We start from the raw sequence: 19,180 nt of genomic DNA on the forward strand, positions 1-19,180 counted from the left end.
CCTCTTAATTAATTTCCTTCGTTCACAAATTAAAGACTTAATATTTAAGGTCATCTGTTGCATGTATTTAATTTCATTATGCATTATGAAGGACTATTTTAACTTTTTCACTCTGCCCACCATTCTCTCAACATTTTCTAGAATCTGCTGTAATGGTTTCATATTCCAGAAGATAACTTATGTGTTTCAAAATAATCTAGGGACTAGATTTCAATAGAATACAGGGATTTCTGAAATTTTAGGATAACCCATTAAAAACTCGTGGTGCATAAAACGTGTCATGCCTGCTTTAAAGTAATACAGAAAACTGAGAAGGGATGTGTCTCAATAGAGCATCTCTTGGAAGGTGTTTGAATTCATACCATGTTTATGCAAAATTTATCCTTTATCCCTCATATAATTCTCAGGAAATTTATGAACTCGGCATCGAGGACAAATTGAGTAATGCTGTTGCACAGCCCCTAATGAGTCATTGCCATGACTTGATTGATTCAAATGAAGAGATTAGTCTCTGCAATTTTTACAAAAACAATATAAAATATAAATTGAAATAGTAAGAATAATGCAACTTTCTTACAATTGTTGTAAAGCAGAGAATTTTTTTAAATATTCCTGAAGGAAGAAAAATAAATAGAGTTCTCAGGTAAAAATGCTATGATTTTCTCTCTTTCTAAATGCACCATTTTAATTAAAGTAATTTACTTCCTGTGTTTTGTTTTTTTTTTTTTTTCTTCCAACATTTAATGGTCCAACCAACCTTTAGGCACACAGGAGGAATAACAAACATGCAGGAATGCAATATAATACCATTGCTCAACAGAGGTAATTTATAGCAAAGATGCAGAAAATATTTTCACATCATCTGGTGCTATATAAAGGAAATTTCTTCTGAGTTTCCTATGGAAAAGACACCATCAAGTTTATTCACTCATACACGAAATATAAAATGAGCTTTAAGTTTGGGAAAAATGCAGTATAGATAGACAACCAGCAAAAATTTTAATGATCTTTTTCTCCAGAGCAGCTAAAACATCTACTTTGATTAGGATTTAAGAATCAAGCCTAACTGTAGCAAAAGGAGTCAATTTTCTTTAGATAATACCTTAGTTCACAGAAACTTTGACCCTTTTGAAACTGTCAGAGAGATTGGTTGGGTGACCTTGGAAATATGAGTGAAAATATAAATCTCTGGTACATATTTACACTTCAGTACATCCTTAGTTTTCATTTAGGAACAAAAATTATAGGTTTTACCAATATAACAAAAAGCTTCACACCAACTTAAGAACAAAATTCTGTTAATTCCATACCCTAATCCATTAATCATTAGCAGTTCTTCCTCTTTTCCCATCCTCACACTGAGAAGTGAGCGAATCTGGCCCAGTGCTGCAAGCAGGTTGATGGTGTCCTTCACAGAGGCAGCACTAATAGTGTAAGCTTTCCTCAGGGCTTGCAGGAGCTCACCAATGCTGTCATACTGCCTACGAAGGAGGCTGTACATAATCCGAACTAACTCGGGATCTTGGATCTGATCTTCCTGGGACCAGCGCACCATGGTCTGCGATATGAGTTCTTTCAGTGTAGCTAAAAGCAAAATACATTAAGTGTTACCAGCTCTTCCAACAGAAAATATCAAAAGCATGTATTATAGTAAAATATGCAAGAGTAGAAAACAAAGAGGTTGTAAGAAAACACAAGCAAAATGAATTTTAAATTGCAAAAGCAACTTTCAGGTCTTTTGAGATAAGTGTAATGTTCTTGAGAGATAGAAAACAATAAACATTTACTTAGGGTTCAAGTCCATACCAGCATTGCTGACAATGAAAACCTTTAATTTGACCATGACTCTGAAAATCATCCTTCTACATTAAATGTTGCACTTACACTTCTAATCTATCCCTTATTTCACTATCAAGTCTCTATCACTCGGGAATGCACTTTCTAAAAACTCTGTTGGAACTACAGAATAAATATCGCTTGAAGCACTTGCATTGAAGACACTGCAAATTCAGTGATGCCAAAAACAATTTTGCTGAGCCCAAATTTTAGGGAATTTACCTGAAAACTAGATGCATGTTCCAGTCCTTGCTCCAAAAAATGTTCATGCATGATATCAAGTAGAACAGGAATAGCCACCTTACCTCTTAAAACAATTCAAGTTTCTTTCTTCTATTACCAGTAGTAAACATACCCCTTGACTTTCCCAAAGTTTTCCCAAAGTTTTCCCAAAAGGTGAGAACAGCTCCCCATCCCACTTTCCATTGCTAAAGTACTTATGGATAGTGTAGATCCATGGGGGTTTGTATCTACACTATTCTTTCACTTGCTAACACTTCTTTCTTAGTTTACTTAATATTGTATTTATGCAAACCCATCATTGATTCTGAGGTTCTGTTCAATAATTAGGCTTTCAATCTGTGTGAAAAAATTCTATACTTCACAGAGATAGCACTACTCTTAGTGGCATGTCATGCCTCATCTCAGTTTTGTCTTGATAGTTACAAAAGTCCAATAATCATTATTTACACTAATCCATTGCCTCTATGCGTTTATTTTCATAGTTTTAACTTGTTTTTAAAAAAAAGGTTGAAATTGCTGGTATTCCTCACTTGGGTAAAAGTTCATTTGTGATTAGAAATGAATGTATGCTTATGGGAAAGGGAGATTTATTTGTAGTAAAGACTTCCTTCTTAAGAATATTCACACACTGAGTATATATAACCAAAGCCAAGACACTCAAGACCAGAGATTTTAATCTTGGAAATAGGTACACATCATGCACACACCACACCTCTTCATGCATATAGGGGGATTAGGGGTACCCCTGACACCCATTTCCTTTAATCTCTGAATTCCAAATTTCCTGGTACATAAAGGTAAAGTGCACATGTGGACTAAAAACCACTGAGTCTCCAGCTACAGTCAAGTATATAATATAATAAATTTATATTATTTTTCATCATGTTTTGAATGCTTTAATCCATGTACATATTTGTATTATGCATCACTTCTCCTTGGCCTGAAGAAATAATCTGAAATTTCTAGAAAAACAGACACTGCAAGATCATTTTTCTAACCTATGTTTTTTGTAACCCAAAGCTCTGCTACATGAAATAAGTGAACTGCTCTGTTCCAAGGACCAAACACCACGTGTCCTGAGGCTTTAGGAGTGAATACTTCCTGATTCATGACAACAGAATCCACAGGAAACCTACAGAAGAAATTATACTTGCAGATATTGAATAGGTCCTGCTACCATTAAAGTGAAAGCAGATGCTACTGAGTCACTGGAGAATGAAGCCCTGTTACATGCAGCATATCAGATTGTAATAATATTTAATGTACTTACAATGCAGTAATGAGCTTAACAGACCAAAATATGCTTTCAGGCTAGGACAAACATTCTAAGGTGCTTTCCTGAGCAAGCAGGTCATGTAAGAGGTGTCATGAGTTATAAAATAACTTTGCTATCTAATCTCAACACAACTCTTGATGAGATTTTTGAATCTGAAATAAATTAACCATTCCACATCTGTACATGGGCCTATTGACCAACAGAGCAATTTGGAAAAAAAAGAGGAGTAACCATCATTGGTTGACCAAACTCAAGTCACTTGGAGAATCCTGCACATGGTATTTGTGTGTTGTTACAGAAATTTAGAGCTAGAGACCCAATCTTGATTCAGAAAGGCAATAAGAAACTTCAGCTAAAATATATCTTAAGGGAAGACTTAGAGGAATTTGGCTTTTTGCCTTGCTTATTCCTCACCATCCCTAGTCACTCCTAAGGACTGAAAACAGCAAAACTAAGTTTGTGAGATTCACACCACACATCACCCTCACTGAGCTGGATTCTCCTGCATCATGTGAGCACAGTGGCAGTGAGAATCAGGTGCATTTTGCAGAGAGGCTCAAAAAAGATTATGCAAATAGTTGAGGAATTGCAAACGCAGAACCCATCTCACTTGTATAGACCATGAGCACCTCTTTCATGTTATGGAAGAAGCTATGGAATGGATATGTGCAGTAATACTGCTCAGAATAAGAAGTTTGTAGTCACAAGTGTTTTGGAGGGTTTATGTTCTTGTCTGTATTTGTGTGTAAATTTGCCTAAGAAACAGTAATAGAAGAAAATGGAGATAATCTCTAAAGAAGAATTTTTACATTAAAAAAAACAAACCATAAAAACTAGATCTTCCCAAGTTTAGAATGCTTGAGTCTAGATTATTGTGCTATAATTAGCCATTCACAGTTCTTTTCAAAGAATATGTAAATTTTCAACCCCAGAGTTAATGATCTGGATCCAAAATCTTCCACTCTTTTTAATCTCTTTTTTAAAAATGCATCTGAGGTGTTCAGTATACAGAATAACAGTTCTAAGAAGCAGAAGAAACTTAAACAGTCAGTCTCCTTCTTCAGCCTCTCATAAAATTTTATTAGAAAATACACTCCTGTTGACTGTGTAAAACTTTACCACTTGCATCAGGAAAGTATTTATATGGAAAGAAAACTTACTAGGAGCTTTCTCCTCTTCTTCCTTAGGCTCCAATTTTTCTGCTTTTGGTGGACCTTTGATTTTGTACATTAATGAACGGAGTTTGCCAGTCAAGGAGGAATCTTCCTCTTCCTCGTCCTCCTCTTCTAGTGGAATACCTTAGCACAAAAAACTGGTTAGAAACAAAACTTAATCTTTGGAGTTTAACTCCCTCAATATTATTAAAATAGCTATAGGAATATTTTTTTAACTAGCAAATTTTTTTCACAGGATAAAAGAAGAAGTACTATGGCCAGCAGCTTTAACATGTAAGACGAAAAGCATCGCTTAAATTATGTTCATTTCAGTACATGCACTTCTTACATCTAGATTTATAGTATTCATCTTTCACTATTATGAGCAAAGAGGTGGCACTTTTTTAAGAGTCTGCTGTGGCACTTAAATATGGCCCACAGTCATATTTGATTAAATGTGTGATCCTTTGTTTCATATTGCAGGATATAGGCTAAAGAAAGAAGTGTATGGCTGTATCTTACTATACAGTACAGTTTTTCAGCTGAGATACTTAGCAGCCATAAACAAATATATTAACTGAGTTTAAAACTGTAAGAAGGCAGATGTTCAGAGATTATGTGGGTAATACATGCCTTTCATGAAAATGTATACAATGAGATGAGATGTCATATTACCAGGTAGTCTAAAACAGTCCACTACACTGCTTCACAACCATTCAATGTCTCTCACACCTCATAGTGATCATCAGACAACATGAGTTATGTGCAGAAGCAAAGAATAACTCAGCAGACTCCCTTCAGATAAGATATAATTGTGCCAAGCTGAAATGAAAGCTTTTGCAGTTTGCTTGTCAAAGAGAGATTAAGAAAAGGAAGTTTTTTAGACAGGACACTAGAGTTAGAACCTGAAGCATAGGGGAAAAGAATAAACTGTGGTGGCTAAAACTGGTACTAAACAATTAACTAAGAAAGAAAATAAAACAGACGTGGTATCAAGTTAGAAAAATTTGCTGCTGGCAGCTACAAAGGGAGAGTGGAAATTATGACTAGGAATGACTAAGTGATAAAATTCAAAGGCACTGGGAGGGAATGAAAGAAGTCAAAATTTAAATTGGACAGTAAATACAGAATTTAAGAAATGGGCTAAGTGAAAATGGCTTGGCAAAATGAAGTTATGAAGAAAGGATACAGCCAGTCTGAAAAAAAGTAAGAACAGGAAATGTCATCAGTAAAGAAAGGAAAGAGAAAGCAGACATGGATATCAAAGGAAGAAACTATCTGGCATTGAAATAACACCTAGGCCCTGGACACTAGAGAAAGACACTGGGAGAGGAGCTCCTCAGAAGCTGAAATGGACAGACAACAATAAATGTACTGGGATCATGAGTTAAGACTGGGGTAGATGAGGTCCATGAGTCCTCCAGATGGGGTCTAATTTACGGTTCCATATCATTAATTGTTCATTCTGCATCCTCTTGTAGCTGCAATCCATTCAGAAGCTATCTCATATTGCTGCAGGCTAATTGCTCCCTTTAAGTGGCAGAGGTCTGTGCACCAGTACAGATGGTTTCAACCCAGATAACAGTTTGATAAGATGCTACAAAATATCCTGTAAATTTGTTTGGTTTGTTTAGAACCAATAAATTGCACATAAGACATGTGATAGAGGACCATTATTTTGCCAGCAAAATTAACCACTCATAGTTAGGACGTGCTAGGATTAAGACTGCCTGAGTAACTATTTGCTTATATTCATAGTGAAGAAGCCTTTAATTACTTGATTGCATACATACTTTTCCACTTAGATGGCAAAGTATACTTAGCACTAAAAAGCTGATTAAACATTCCAGGCAGTACTCCTATTCATTTAATCTGCAGCTGTGATTACTTAGGAATGATTTTCAGGACCAAGTCAGGACACAGATAATGAGGAGCATTTATCCACAACGACCACCTCTGATAAATCTGTACAAAGTAAAGAATATGGTTTTGCTTAGAATCCAGAGGATCTTTAAACTATTTTAATCATGAGGCACATTTTCTCTATCTTGAACTCTCATTGAAAATACACGTTTATAATGTAGTAAACAAATAATAAAAGTACATCCTTAAAAAGAAAAATCTCAATGCATACAATAACTAGTGTTTCACCTCATGAAATATTCAGAGTGACCAGAAGCTAAACTAACTCAATGATCATACCAGCCACAATATTTTAAGCTAAAATTAATTGACTGTGGAGTTTAGACATTTCCAAGTAAGTTGTAGGTCTTTCATAAGCTCCATCTTGGAGTCTTAGAGTATTCTGTGCTGCCAAACAGGCATTACCCTTGGAAACCAGTGGTGAGATCAAGGGCTAAGAGACTGAAAAAAACAGGTGGCTGTAATAATTTGTTATGACAGATGTAATAAAACCAGAGAGAAAGAGGAGTAAATAGGAGAATAGCAATTATTCACTTTAATACTTGGAAGAACAAGAAAAAAAGAAACAGTTTTTGGTAAGCACTTAGAAGCAAGGATGAATATCAGTTAACTGAGGATTGTAAAAACCAAATAATGTTAAGCCAACTAAATTTCTGCCTTACAGACACAAACCTTGATTTTAAGGACTTCTAAAACTGTCTTGTACTACACCCTCAGAAGTAAATTGATGTAGCACAACTTGGATACCAGCAGACCTATTTATCTTTGGCTGAGACAAAGGCTGAGGTAATTAAAAAATTATAATTGGCTTATCAGGAAATCACAGCTTGCTGGTTGCTGGAGATTCTAAGATATAGCGGTGCAAAATAATATCAGAAGCCTTAACAATACAAGCACAGAATGGTTTAGGAGGCACCATGCCTACAAACAGAAAATTAAAACTTAATTAAAGGTCATTAAAACAGTACAATTCCTGAACCAGGTAAAGCTGGTTTTAGGGATAACAAGCATAGAAAGATTTATCAGACTATATTGGTAAACATTTGATAATGACCTCAAGCAAAAAGGTAGACAAGAAAGAGCTAACCATTAGGAATATCATGCTCCTCCTGGGGGGCAGATTGAGATGCTGTCAATTCACTGTAATGACCTTGGCCCCTTCTTTTTGGACAAGATGGATGCCAATAACCATAGAACTAATCAACACACTGGAAGAGTAACTATGAATATATCTACCAAGTAGATCAATGGAAAAAACATGTTTATTTCATTTTTAACTGCATAATTGCTGGGAATGAACAGTAATAATTAGATGACTCAGACTACAAATGTTAATAATTCCATGATTATCTGAATTAGACTAGGATCTCAATAAACTCAATAAACTAACAAAAAATAGACATCAAAAAACTCACATGAAATTACACAGGAAATGCAAATTAAATGAGTGGGGGAAATTCAAGCTGTAATATGCAGTGCAAGTGTTTTAAAATTACTGACTCTCACAGTTACGTATACGACAGGAAACTAAGTTAAAACAGGCAGAGAACTCCAAATCTGCTTTTTTTTTTTTTTTTTTGATGAAATAACTGATGCTTAGCTTTGCAGCTATTGTGTTCCCTCAAAACCTTCTATCTGCTTGCACTCATATATGTGCTTATATAAATCTTTTAAGGTAAACCAATCTTCTTGTTTGGATTATTTTTCCCCAATAAGTCTAAAACTGGTATATATAAATAGAAAAATATTAGATAATATCTAATAGCCACGCACAGGCTATCCATATTTTTGTAATATACACCAAAGTTTGTCAGTAAAGTCACTTTGTAGGCAGTAATACATCTAATAAAAAAACTCTTAAGCTAGTATATTTTTCAACTGATCTGTCAAGTGCCAAAAAGACAAAAAAATTATCAACAACTTGCCACTCACCACAGTGAATTAGAAGATCATCATGAAATTCATATAACTCCTCCCGAATCTCCTCTGGACAGGGACAATCCTCTCCCAGTTGAAAATTCAGCAACATATTAATCTTCAAAGGGTTTAAAACACAGTTAAAACACTGAAATAGCCTAAGACATATTCTAGTATAGGCACACTCTACCTGTTTATAACTTTGGTTTACAGCTTAAGTTCTAGAACACAAGCTTCAGCATTCTGACATTCAGTATTTTGTGGCATGGAATAAATTTATTTTCAAATTAATTTCGGTTCTCCAACGAGTTAGGACTTTATTTTGTCATCATAAAGAGGTTTTTTTTAATCTGCAATTCAATCGTCTTTTTTAATATTACCTGCTCTTGAGGAGGAGACCGAAATTCTTTAGTCTTCTTGGCTGTCAAAGCAGCAGACATGTTCAAGGCTTGCATGAGTTCATTGTACCTGTATTTCTGGTTATACTGCAATTTTGATACGTAGCGGTCTGCAAATGATACAATTGCTTCCACTCTGTGTTGTAGCTCACAGTCACAAAAATAATTGAGTAAATGACACATCTAGGGTAGAGATAATAGACAATCTCAACAGCTTTACAAACTCTGGGGAAGAACTTGAGTACATATTATAGAGTACATCAGACTGTAAAAACAAGAGGCATTTTTCCCATATTTTTAACACTGTAAAGGTGACAAAATGGTAGTTTCATTATCTGATTGATAATATTATATTGCACACATAATCCTTCACTCCATGCATTCAATATATCTAGAAGTCATACTAGTTTGGCTTGGAAGTTTGGCTTCTGTTTTTATGAAATAAGAATGTTTTCACATATCTATTTGAGTGTAGATTGATATAAAAGGAACTGCATCATCATCTTTTTTAAAAAATTAATTTGAGCTTTAAAGGCAAAATGGAATTAAAGACCTTCAGAATTTCAAATCTTATTAAGCTGAGAACAGAAAAAAAGCACAATCGTTTTCTTCACCAACAGCAGAATATAAGTAACATATTTATAATAAATGGTCACCTGAAGCTTTACAGATTCTGGTAATCTTGTCTGCAACAAGCCCTTTGCAGGAGCTTTGGTTTGTTTGATTGCTTTCTCCCCAGCTTCTACAGCTTTTTCTTCCACCTGTGTCACTTCTTCCTTCTCTGTCCTCTCTTCTGTTTCTTCCTTGTGATCTCCAAACACAGTGGGATCAATGAGGAGTAACACCTGCTTCACATCATCATCATCAAAAACACCCATTATGAGCAGTGTTGCAATCAGTTTAAGAACAGGAACGAACTGGAATGCAACCTGTCCTCCAACAGGGTCTCGGATATGACTCCCACTGCACTGTACTGCTTCTGTTAACATACTTATGGCCTTGGATTTAAGTATCTCCAGGGGTATCTCTGGGATGGATGTCTGATGATCTTCACTGGTAGCAATAAAGCATGGAGTAGAAAAATTAAAGGCTGGTTTAAGACAAGTACTAAGCCCTACTCCAGGTAAACCATGCTTCTTTGTTTCATCGGGATATAATTTAATATTTCGAGTTTCGTCTGTAACTGGAATGATAAATTCATTGCTCATCATGAGCTTGGTTTGCTTGGCATGCTCCAAATGAATGCTAATGAGCAAGTCATAGAATCCAGAACGTAAAAGTCCAGGTAAGTATTGATTATCTATTGTAAAAAATAGCTGAGATATGTCCACATGGCTACAAAGTGCATAAGCAACTCTAGTGTTACCTAGAGCGCTAACTGAGCTATAGAGTTTTAAAGTGTGGTAGTGAAACATCATCAAATCTTCTTGTTCACATAGTTCCAAAATATCAACACATCTGTTAGGAAATAAAGAAACAGAGCACCAGTCAGTTCCATGAATAAAGACTTCGATAAAAGAAAGTTTTATAATCTCTAAACATTTCGGTCAGTTCCTCTTCAAACCACTAATATAAAAGTTGATACTAACTAATCTTAGTATGTGCATCATTAAAATACAGTAAATGGTGGAAGTAATTTGCTGAGACTTTTTAAATTAGCACTCTATAGGGAAAAAACTCCCAAAATCTAAGATGGACATGCTTCTTTGGATCTATTGTAAATTAGAACTTGTTTTTAAAATAGGTGCATTAAGCATGCTGGAAATCTGCATTATTACTATTATTTAACAGTGCCTTTCTAATTTACTCAGGATTACTGGTTGATTTTCTCCACAACACACAGTACTTTTCAGTCTTTTCTTGAATTCAGTTATATTAACAATAAATAAAATTGAGTTTTGAATTATTAAAAGAAATTTTTAAATTACTATTAAAATTACAGCTGTTAAATGATCTTTCTGCAATGCTTTTGCTGATAGTTTGATTTTTCACTGGTTATGACATTTGATATTTGGATAGATCTTTATTGTCCTCACTCTGAAGATAGAAGGTAATGAAAATCAAAATCTTTTGAATAAGAACACGAGAACTTAATTCATGTAAATCCATTGCAGATAGAACAGGAAGAGATTAAAGTTTTCTATTATAGAAAAAATCAGCAAAATTGTACTTGCATGTTCTTTATGCTTGTTTTTCTCAAGCTGAGAAAAATCTCTGTGTTTAAAGACCTACAGATTTGAGAGATGCTACACCAATTTAAATAAAATCTAATAGTCATGCTTTCTTTTATGCATTCTAAATTTGGTACATGGCATTAAAGTTCAGTCTCTTGTACTTTTGTTTCACAAATATAACGATGTATGATACGATATCAGGTAAAATGAGAAATTCTCAACAACTATAGGGTAAGTATTCAGCAAGGCAGGTTTAATCAGTAGGCTGGCATCTTTTTGCAGTATAATTTGTCCACATCAAGCGATTTTATCTCATTATCAATGTACCTGTTTTCCTCTGGGATATGAAGTGCCATCATCTGCAGAGGTTCCAAGCACTGTACAACCCAGCCGTGACGTTCACTGACGCGCTCCGTTTCCACTCTCAGGAAGCTGTTTGGCATCCGGCTCCATAAAACAGGGGTAATTGTTTGGACATCAAGCCGAGGGGGACACTGAGGAATAGGATTTCTTTCTTCACTTTTAAAAATTGCTGCTGATAAAGGCATGGTATTCTGAAATAAATACAGGCATTAATTATTTTTTAAGCATGTAATTATGAATAAATCCATAACACCAAAAGAAAGCATAACTTTTAAATAGCAAGGAAATCTTAGAAAGGTAGAAGTTATTGCAACAAACAGAATTCATTAAAACTCCCAACTTTAATGGTGTTACCCTCAAATAATATTTACTTTGACAAATGCAGATAATGAATTAACTGCATAAAATAACATTTACAAAAGTAAATATAGAAGTCAAATTACAAGTAATGATTTTTGTTCAACCTTTCTGAACAAATTTAACTGAGCAGGAATTTGTATGGAAATAAACAGATTTAAAAGAGCACATTTACATAAAGATTGTCTTTCTTCAGAATACAAAAATACTTCCTACCTTTAATTTACCAAGTTCAAACTGAATCAAGTTAGTGCTTGTAGGCTGTAAAAAAGTTGCTGGAAAAAGCTTTGTGTTTGGTTCAACCTAGAAGTGAAACAAGATTAAAATTTTTTACAAATTAAAAATGCAAAACCAATAATCTCCCTGAATATGCTATAAAATAAATACTGTATACCTTAGAGTCAAACAATTTGGATACTTTATTAAATAAAGTGTTGAATAGTGTCTACTTGTAATACAGTAAAGTATTTGTATTTATCTTTATAGGACCACGTAATTTTGAGAAAGGTGTTCTGTAGCCTTATGTCCTACCAACACCCATAGGAGGACCTTTGGTAACACAGTGTAGTTTCTTCTCAAAAACATCCAAATTCATCAACTCGCTCTAGAGACTGAGAGCACATCATGGGATCAGGATAAGGCAAATCTTTATCTCCTATTAAGATTAGTGATTTGCTACTCTAAAAGTAGAATAATGTTTCATCTGTATTACAGATTAGAGGGGGTGATATGGAAGAAAGCAATGAGCTGTTGCTAACAATGGACAACCTCTCCCCCAGCGAGGGCTTTACTACGGACAACTGATCTTACTAAGAAGAAATCTCAACAATCTGGTGCTGAAAACTCCTGTCAACCATTGATCCATTTGCACAATTACACCATGTTTTGAGGATATTAATAACATTTAGGGCCCACCCTACTTATTTTGGCTTTCTGCATACATGCATATTTGATATTTAGGTTTTGAAACGTATCAAATCACAAGGTCTCCAAATCACAGCTATCTGCAGAAGATACAAACCCTGGTAAAAATGAGCTATTTTTTTTGTCTTAATTCATATCAAAAATTACTATATCTGAAGTCTACTTTTGAACTTCTGCTAGTTTAAATATTTATTTTCGCTTTATTGTATAACAGATGCAGCTGAAAAAATAATTTAAAGAATTAACTTTCTTAATCAAGATTCTGAACCACACAAACTGAGTTGAAAAAAAACATATTTATCTGCACATACTGAAACAACTCAAGAAACACAGCCTTTACAAGAGAGTGAGAAAAAGAGGGATAAACCAGAATGATACAGGAAAACAACATTATCATCACACAAATGGTGTCCAGTTAGATTTCTGAAAAAGAGAATTAGCAACTAAACAAGAAGCTTACAAGATAGCTTCCTGAAAATCTGATAATACCTGATAACAAGTGCCAAGCTCTCTTCCATTGGCTGTGAATGACACCATTCCTGTAGCCAGGTCAACAAAGCATCCAATTTCTATATCAACATTACTGCGACCTGATCTCTGGGAATTAGCAATTACATCTCCTCCCCAAACCATGTAGCAGTTGCTGCGCTTCACACTGAAAGAACAAGAACAAAGCATAGGTCACACTGAACTTGGTGGAGATAAACTTTTCAATGGAGGAATACTTAGAGATCCTCAAAGGTGTTTGTTATGCTCTTCGTTTGTTTGCTCATTAACAAACATTTTATTTTATTTTATTTTTTTTTTGGTAATGTATCAGCATCATTGTGGGTGAGGGATCAGACTGAATACACTATTTATTTTTAAATAGTTATGAAAAAATTTCACAGGCTTCTGTGTGCACTTTTAAGTTAGAGTAAAACAAATTAGTTCATCCACACAGAGTAAATACAGATATTAAATTAAAGAAGCATCCTTCAATTAAAATTCTTTCCCAAAGAAATTTTCTTCAATGAACATTAATGATAAATTCACTTTAACATGTCTATATAAAAGATACTCGTGTATAAATGAGCACAGAATGATAAATTCACTTTAACATGTCTAAATAAAAGATATTTATACATGTATAAATGAGCACAGAAAACTCACATTCCATAATAAACTTTCTTAGTTTAAATTGATATTTAAAATATCATCAAGCTTGTGAACATCTGGCTTTTAAACAACAGTATTAAAATAAAAACTTTAATAAGCTATAAATAATTCCATACCTTTCATGCACTCTGCCTCTCTCATCACCTAAAGTAACTGTCACTGTACAATTTTTATTTAGGTCAAAATTCTCACTGTAGAAATGATAGTCTGGTGTTACCCAGCCAACCCACACACAGGATGGGTCTTGGCCAGCAAATATCCGTAGTGAGTAAAAATACTGAAAGAGGAAAAAGAGCATATTAGTAATAGAAATCTAAAGTGTTTTATCAAGGAATACTCAAATAGTGATTTTTTAAAAATCCTCTCCTTATATCAAACATTAATAAAAGTAATTCACATTTTTCTAACAAGTAATTTAAAATACTCTTAGATTAAAAAAACCAGAATGGTGTTTTAAGTTAGTGAGATTTGTGCTTACACAAGTTGCAAGCCATGCAACTCCAGACATCATTATATATAAACAATATTATATCCTAGGAAATTATTTAAAAGGTTTCTTTCAACAGAACAATTTCTAATGAACCTGCTGCCACAAATAAATCTACTTCAGAACATTAGAAGAACTAAGCATCTCAACATATTTACTTACTGTAGTAGAAGGAGGAGCAATTTCTTGGCTGTGTTTTCTACAGATAAAGGAAAATCAGTAAATAAAATTTTTTTTAAGTAAAAAAATTAGTCATTTTTAGGCTAAGTATACTTAAAAGCTAACTAATGTAAGTTAAGCAGCTAACTAATTTGCTTAGTACTGAGCATGCATTAGCAAAGACTGTACAGGATACAAATATATAAGTAAAATAATTCATTGCTGTTAAGGTAGAATGGGAGAAGAGGTAGATTTGCAGGAGTTAAATAAAGACAGAGGTAACTCTGAAAGGTGCAGGACCCATTAATATCTGGTATCTTTAAAAAACTGCCCCACAATCTTTTATCTTTTAATGAATTAGGCACTTTTCTAGTAACAATGAGCGACTGAACACTAATTTGGATGAGCAATAATCCAATGGGCAAAAGACTGTGAGCTAGTTTTCCAGCCTAGCTTTTGCAAATCATAATAATTCAGAAAAAATAGAGCTGCTTAGGCAAAGATCTATAGATCTTGTGATGCACCTCTGTAGAAAAGACTCTCTCTTGTCTGGACACAGTATTCTGCAGCAAAGGTGGCTTATAAAACCATCAAGAATAGAAAAATCTGAGCAACACACATTTTATGGTAATCTGTGCTTAGTGCACAGAAATTTTGAGTATAAAATAATTTTAAAAAATTATAACATAATACATTTCCACTGGAAACATGAAATAGGATGACTGAACCCAAGCCTAACCGTTTTTGGAATAAATCAGATGAGGCATTTTCCACACCCATGCCGAAGTTGAAAGATGAGTGGAACTCAACGGGCATACTCAAACGACAATATATCATGTCTGAATTGCTGTTCTGTGTGCCAAATGTCTTGTGAGTAACTTTTAACCGAGGTGGACTCTCAATGGTTCCATCAATTCTCCATATCTAAAAATAACAGAAATATTTTTTAATAATACTATAAAAAAAATGCTGAAAACTTCCATTAAGCAACTAGAGGATGAGAAAATTGAAAGTGCCAACTTAATTTTTTCATAATTAATTATCTTCAAAACTATGCAGCTTTATTGTCTGACACTGAATTTAACCTGAAGAGCAAGAGAAGCAAAAGATTCAGTATATCCTGACTATAGTAAATATTTTCAAGATGTTCCATTCAGTAATAAAAGAAAAAGGTATATAGATTATTGAACTAATTCTCTTTGAGTACACAAATCATTAAAAAACTTCATCACAAGAATCAGTTATTTTCTACCACAATGAGAAGAAATATCAATTAGAATTGTTCAGAGAGTTCTTATGGACATGGAGTCTGATATTATTTTCCCTTGTGCTGAAAAAGTGAGTTTTTAAACTCAATGATAGGAATATTTTAAAAACTTTTAAAGACAGGAATAGTGATGAAATAATCTTGATAAAATGAAAAAAAAAAAAAAAAGCTGAGAATATTTAGTTGGAATTCAGTTAAAATGAATTTGCTTAAGAAGGAAATATTCAGAGACAAGCATTAGAAAATACTTGGCTACACCTAAATTAAAGTAAATGGTCTGGAGATATTATTGTGAAAAGTCTCCTCAGGAATTCAAATTTTTCATTTTCAAATATGTCTATATGAAACCATTTATAGAAAGGACAGGATATATTATTCTGCTGTAGGATAAATTAGTTAGGAGTTTTGGAATTCCTATCACTGGTGCTTCATAATGAAGGAATCTGCAACACCACTGGAACACTTAAATGTCTTCAGACTCAAGCTGAACGATTTTCAGATATTGAAGAAAAATTTATAGCAGAGAAGGTTTAAAAAGTGAAAGCACATGTAAGATAGAATATATAAAAGCCCATGACTAACGTGTTCCCAGTAGCCAACCACAACATAAATTAGTAAGTCATACAATAAACCAGATAAGTATATCCATAGGAATCCATACTACCATAAATGAAACAGAAGATAGACAAGATCATCTGGAATTATCTAAGAGTGGCTTAATAGAGTTATATGACAAACTATCTGATGACAGTAAGTATTAGTAAGGGTTTAATGTCTCAGCTTGCTAAACAAACAGTCTTTGAACAGGTGTCTCCCTGACATGTAACGTTACCTTAATGTGAGGATGATTTTTTGGCACGTTGACAAATGTTGGTAAGCGTTTACTAAACCACATAGCAACATCTCGGTTCATGTTAACAGCAAAAGGTTCAAAACCTTCTTGGAGGCCACACATTGTATAAAACTTGAATGTACTGGCATCCATCCCAAGGTTCATGCGACCAATCTGAGACAGGCCCAGTGCACAAATTGGAACAAAACCTAAAGAAAAAAACAAAACAAAACAAAACAAATAAAACTTAACTGTAACTTAGTGTAACACAAATTTAGTTTAAAATCAGACATTCTTTATTTTCAATCCATCTAATATGAACTAAACATTAGCTCCTATAAGTAATGCACATGAAGTGATGACAATAGCAAGGACTCAAAGCCACCTTAAATACTTATGTCTAAGTTCCATATAATTGCTACCAAAACCCCTGAGTACTTCAGCACTATCCCATTTAATTTGCTATCTTTCTCATTTTTAGACTAATAAATGTGGCTTTATACAACAAGCTGGACACTGGATGCCAACATTGGCTAGATCAAAATTATTAACAAAAGTTAAGTATGGTTTCTGATGGCATCAAATTTTATAAAGGACTTTAAGATGAGTTTCAGGTATCTCAATACATTTGTTTAAAATTTACTTTATCATTAGTGGGTACAATTTTTTTTTGCCAGCCTCCATCATTCACAATGGACAAACCCACACTCTAATCCTAGAATTTTTATGACTCAACTTTTGATCTCCATATACCTTTAGACAGGGTTGAAAGACTCTTGACTTATTTCACCATTTCCCCAAGAAACAGAATTTGTAGCAAGATTGGGGAAAAGCCAACAGTTCAACCTCTGAAGGAGAGATTTTCTCTCCTGAACTTTAGGATTTCAGTACAGCTTTGTTAAGGCAGTCCCTCATTCTCTACCTTTATAAAAACTCTGTCAATGGTAAAATCAAAGAAGAGCAGTGAGCAACTGCAAAGTTTTCTGACAATTACTAACAGGTATGAAGGTATTACTGGTTGGAGGAGATACACTTACAAAGAAAATGTCAGTGAAAACATAAAGCAAAACAGTTTGAAAATATTCCCAAATTATTTTACTACAGTCATATAGATACTACTTTTTGAAAAGAAAGGCAAAAAACAGAAGAGGAAAGATATCCTAGGAAAAAAGGGAATTTGGATAATTATGAATAGAACAGAGAAAAAAAAATTAGACTCAAGTTATGCTGCAAAGATCTTTCTTTTGATGGAGACTGTCACTGCACAGTACTCATTTTGTCCTTCACAGATGTAAACATAGTATATTTATGCTCCAGTGAGATTATCAGAGACTGCATTTTCAGGTTTTGGAAAATTTTCAGGATGCTTATTATTACCACTTCTTCTTAGCACTGAAGTCCTGAGAGAAAGCCTAGCAACAGTGAGAAAATTTATCCACTCTGACTGCTGAAACCCCATTAATGTGGTTAAAGGAGAAAAGAAATTCAGTTTGTGCCACACAAGCAATATCAAAATAAATTTTTATGAAGTTAATGTATAGCACAGTCTGAAGGCTCACATCAGTGAAATATCACTTCTCAGCCCACTGAGTCATTATGACAGACTAGTTTTTCTCTCTATTGTATTGCTTTGTCTTCTAATAACCATGTGACTATAAAGGAGAATTTACCATTTTCTATTCCAAAGTCAGCAAATGCAAGTTCAGAACCTTTACTGGTTATAAGCAGTTCTCCATTCAGAGTAAATATGATTGACTTGTCATCCAAGTTTATCATACAACCAACCACGTCTCCTGGTTGCCAGCTTCGTCCAAAGAATCCGCTGCCTTGATGCCAACACTGGCCCTAAATGGAAAACCAAGTAAATTAATACAGTGCTAAAATTAAAAATAAAATGAAAAATAAATAAAGAAACCCAGATATTTTATTTTCCAGGATCTCAAAATAATTTGCAAACAGTCCTGATCATGACTTTTGCCTTAGAGATAACAGGGACATAAGGCAGCTAAGGCACCCTAACTTCAGTAATTTGGAACCTGATAACTACTGTTCACTGGATTCAGCTTTTTACACACAGGGTCATTATTACCCTTCAGGAGTCAAGAAGACTTTGGAAAGAAAGGACATGCAGAAAGCAGATAAGAAAGAAAAAGGAAAACATACTGCTGTTCCCTCAGTTAATGAAGAACCTACTTATAAACACTACTTATAAAAAAATGAAAGTGAATGCTGTATCTTGTTTGCAATTATAACAGACTTCTGTAATTAGCTGGATATAGCCCAGGAAGATATATGTAAACCAACACTTCTTTGTTAGCATAATCCCATGACCAAAACCAAATTGGAGGTAAAAGTGTGAAAAAGAGTTCAGAGATATCTTTATATGAATCAAAAACATTCCAGTAGCTGATGGGGTGTACCCAGAGGAAACCTATGCTGTAGTTCTCTGTCTAGCCTTGTAATAGGTCAAAAGAGGTGAAGGTGTACTGACTTTGCTTCCTTCAAATACAAATGCTTGGTCATCAGCTCCCAACTCTACGTCAGGTCGACAGCCTGGCCTGGCCCAGCCAACACGCATATCTCCACCTGTCACGGCTTCAAACTCAAAGTACCACTTTCCAGACTTCACTGCATAGGATTGTTCTACTCTGAAAAATCGTATCTTGTCAATGCTGACTTTTTCCACTGTTTGGTCAGCTGTAAAAATAAACA

General features: G+C 34.3%; 1 protein-coding gene across 1 annotated transcript in view; it reads right to left on the minus strand.

Moving 5' to 3' along the window:
• Positions 1–19,180, minus strand: part of RYR3 (ryanodine receptor 3) — a 182,835-nt gene that overhangs the window by 82,563 nt on the left and 81,092 nt on the right. The window contains exons 26-39 of the mRNA XM_056492742.1: positions 18,960–19,165; positions 18,139–18,313; positions 16,469–16,677; positions 15,109–15,293; positions 14,373–14,409; positions 13,840–14,000; positions 13,055–13,220; positions 11,858–11,944; positions 11,249–11,475; positions 9,404–10,205; positions 8,730–8,930; positions 8,365–8,467; positions 4,516–4,653; positions 1,311–1,584 (exon numbers count right to left, since the gene is read on the minus strand). Of these exons, the coding sequence (XP_056348717.1) occupies positions 1,311–1,584; positions 4,516–4,653; positions 8,365–8,467; positions 8,730–8,930; positions 9,404–10,205; positions 11,249–11,475; positions 11,858–11,944; positions 13,055–13,220; positions 13,840–14,000; positions 14,373–14,409; positions 15,109–15,293; positions 16,469–16,677; positions 18,139–18,313; positions 18,960–19,165 (2,971 nt within the window). The remainder of the gene's footprint in view (positions 1–1,310; positions 1,585–4,515; positions 4,654–8,364; positions 8,468–8,729; positions 8,931–9,403; positions 10,206–11,248; positions 11,476–11,857; positions 11,945–13,054; positions 13,221–13,839; positions 14,001–14,372; positions 14,410–15,108; positions 15,294–16,468; positions 16,678–18,138; positions 18,314–18,959; positions 19,166–19,180) is intronic.

This window comes from Oenanthe melanoleuca, chromosome 5 (assembly GCF_029582105.1).
Source record: "Oenanthe melanoleuca isolate GR-GAL-2019-014 chromosome 5, OMel1.0, whole genome shotgun sequence".
Lineage (NCBI taxonomy): Eukaryota > Metazoa > Chordata > Aves > Passeriformes > Muscicapidae > Oenanthe > Oenanthe melanoleuca.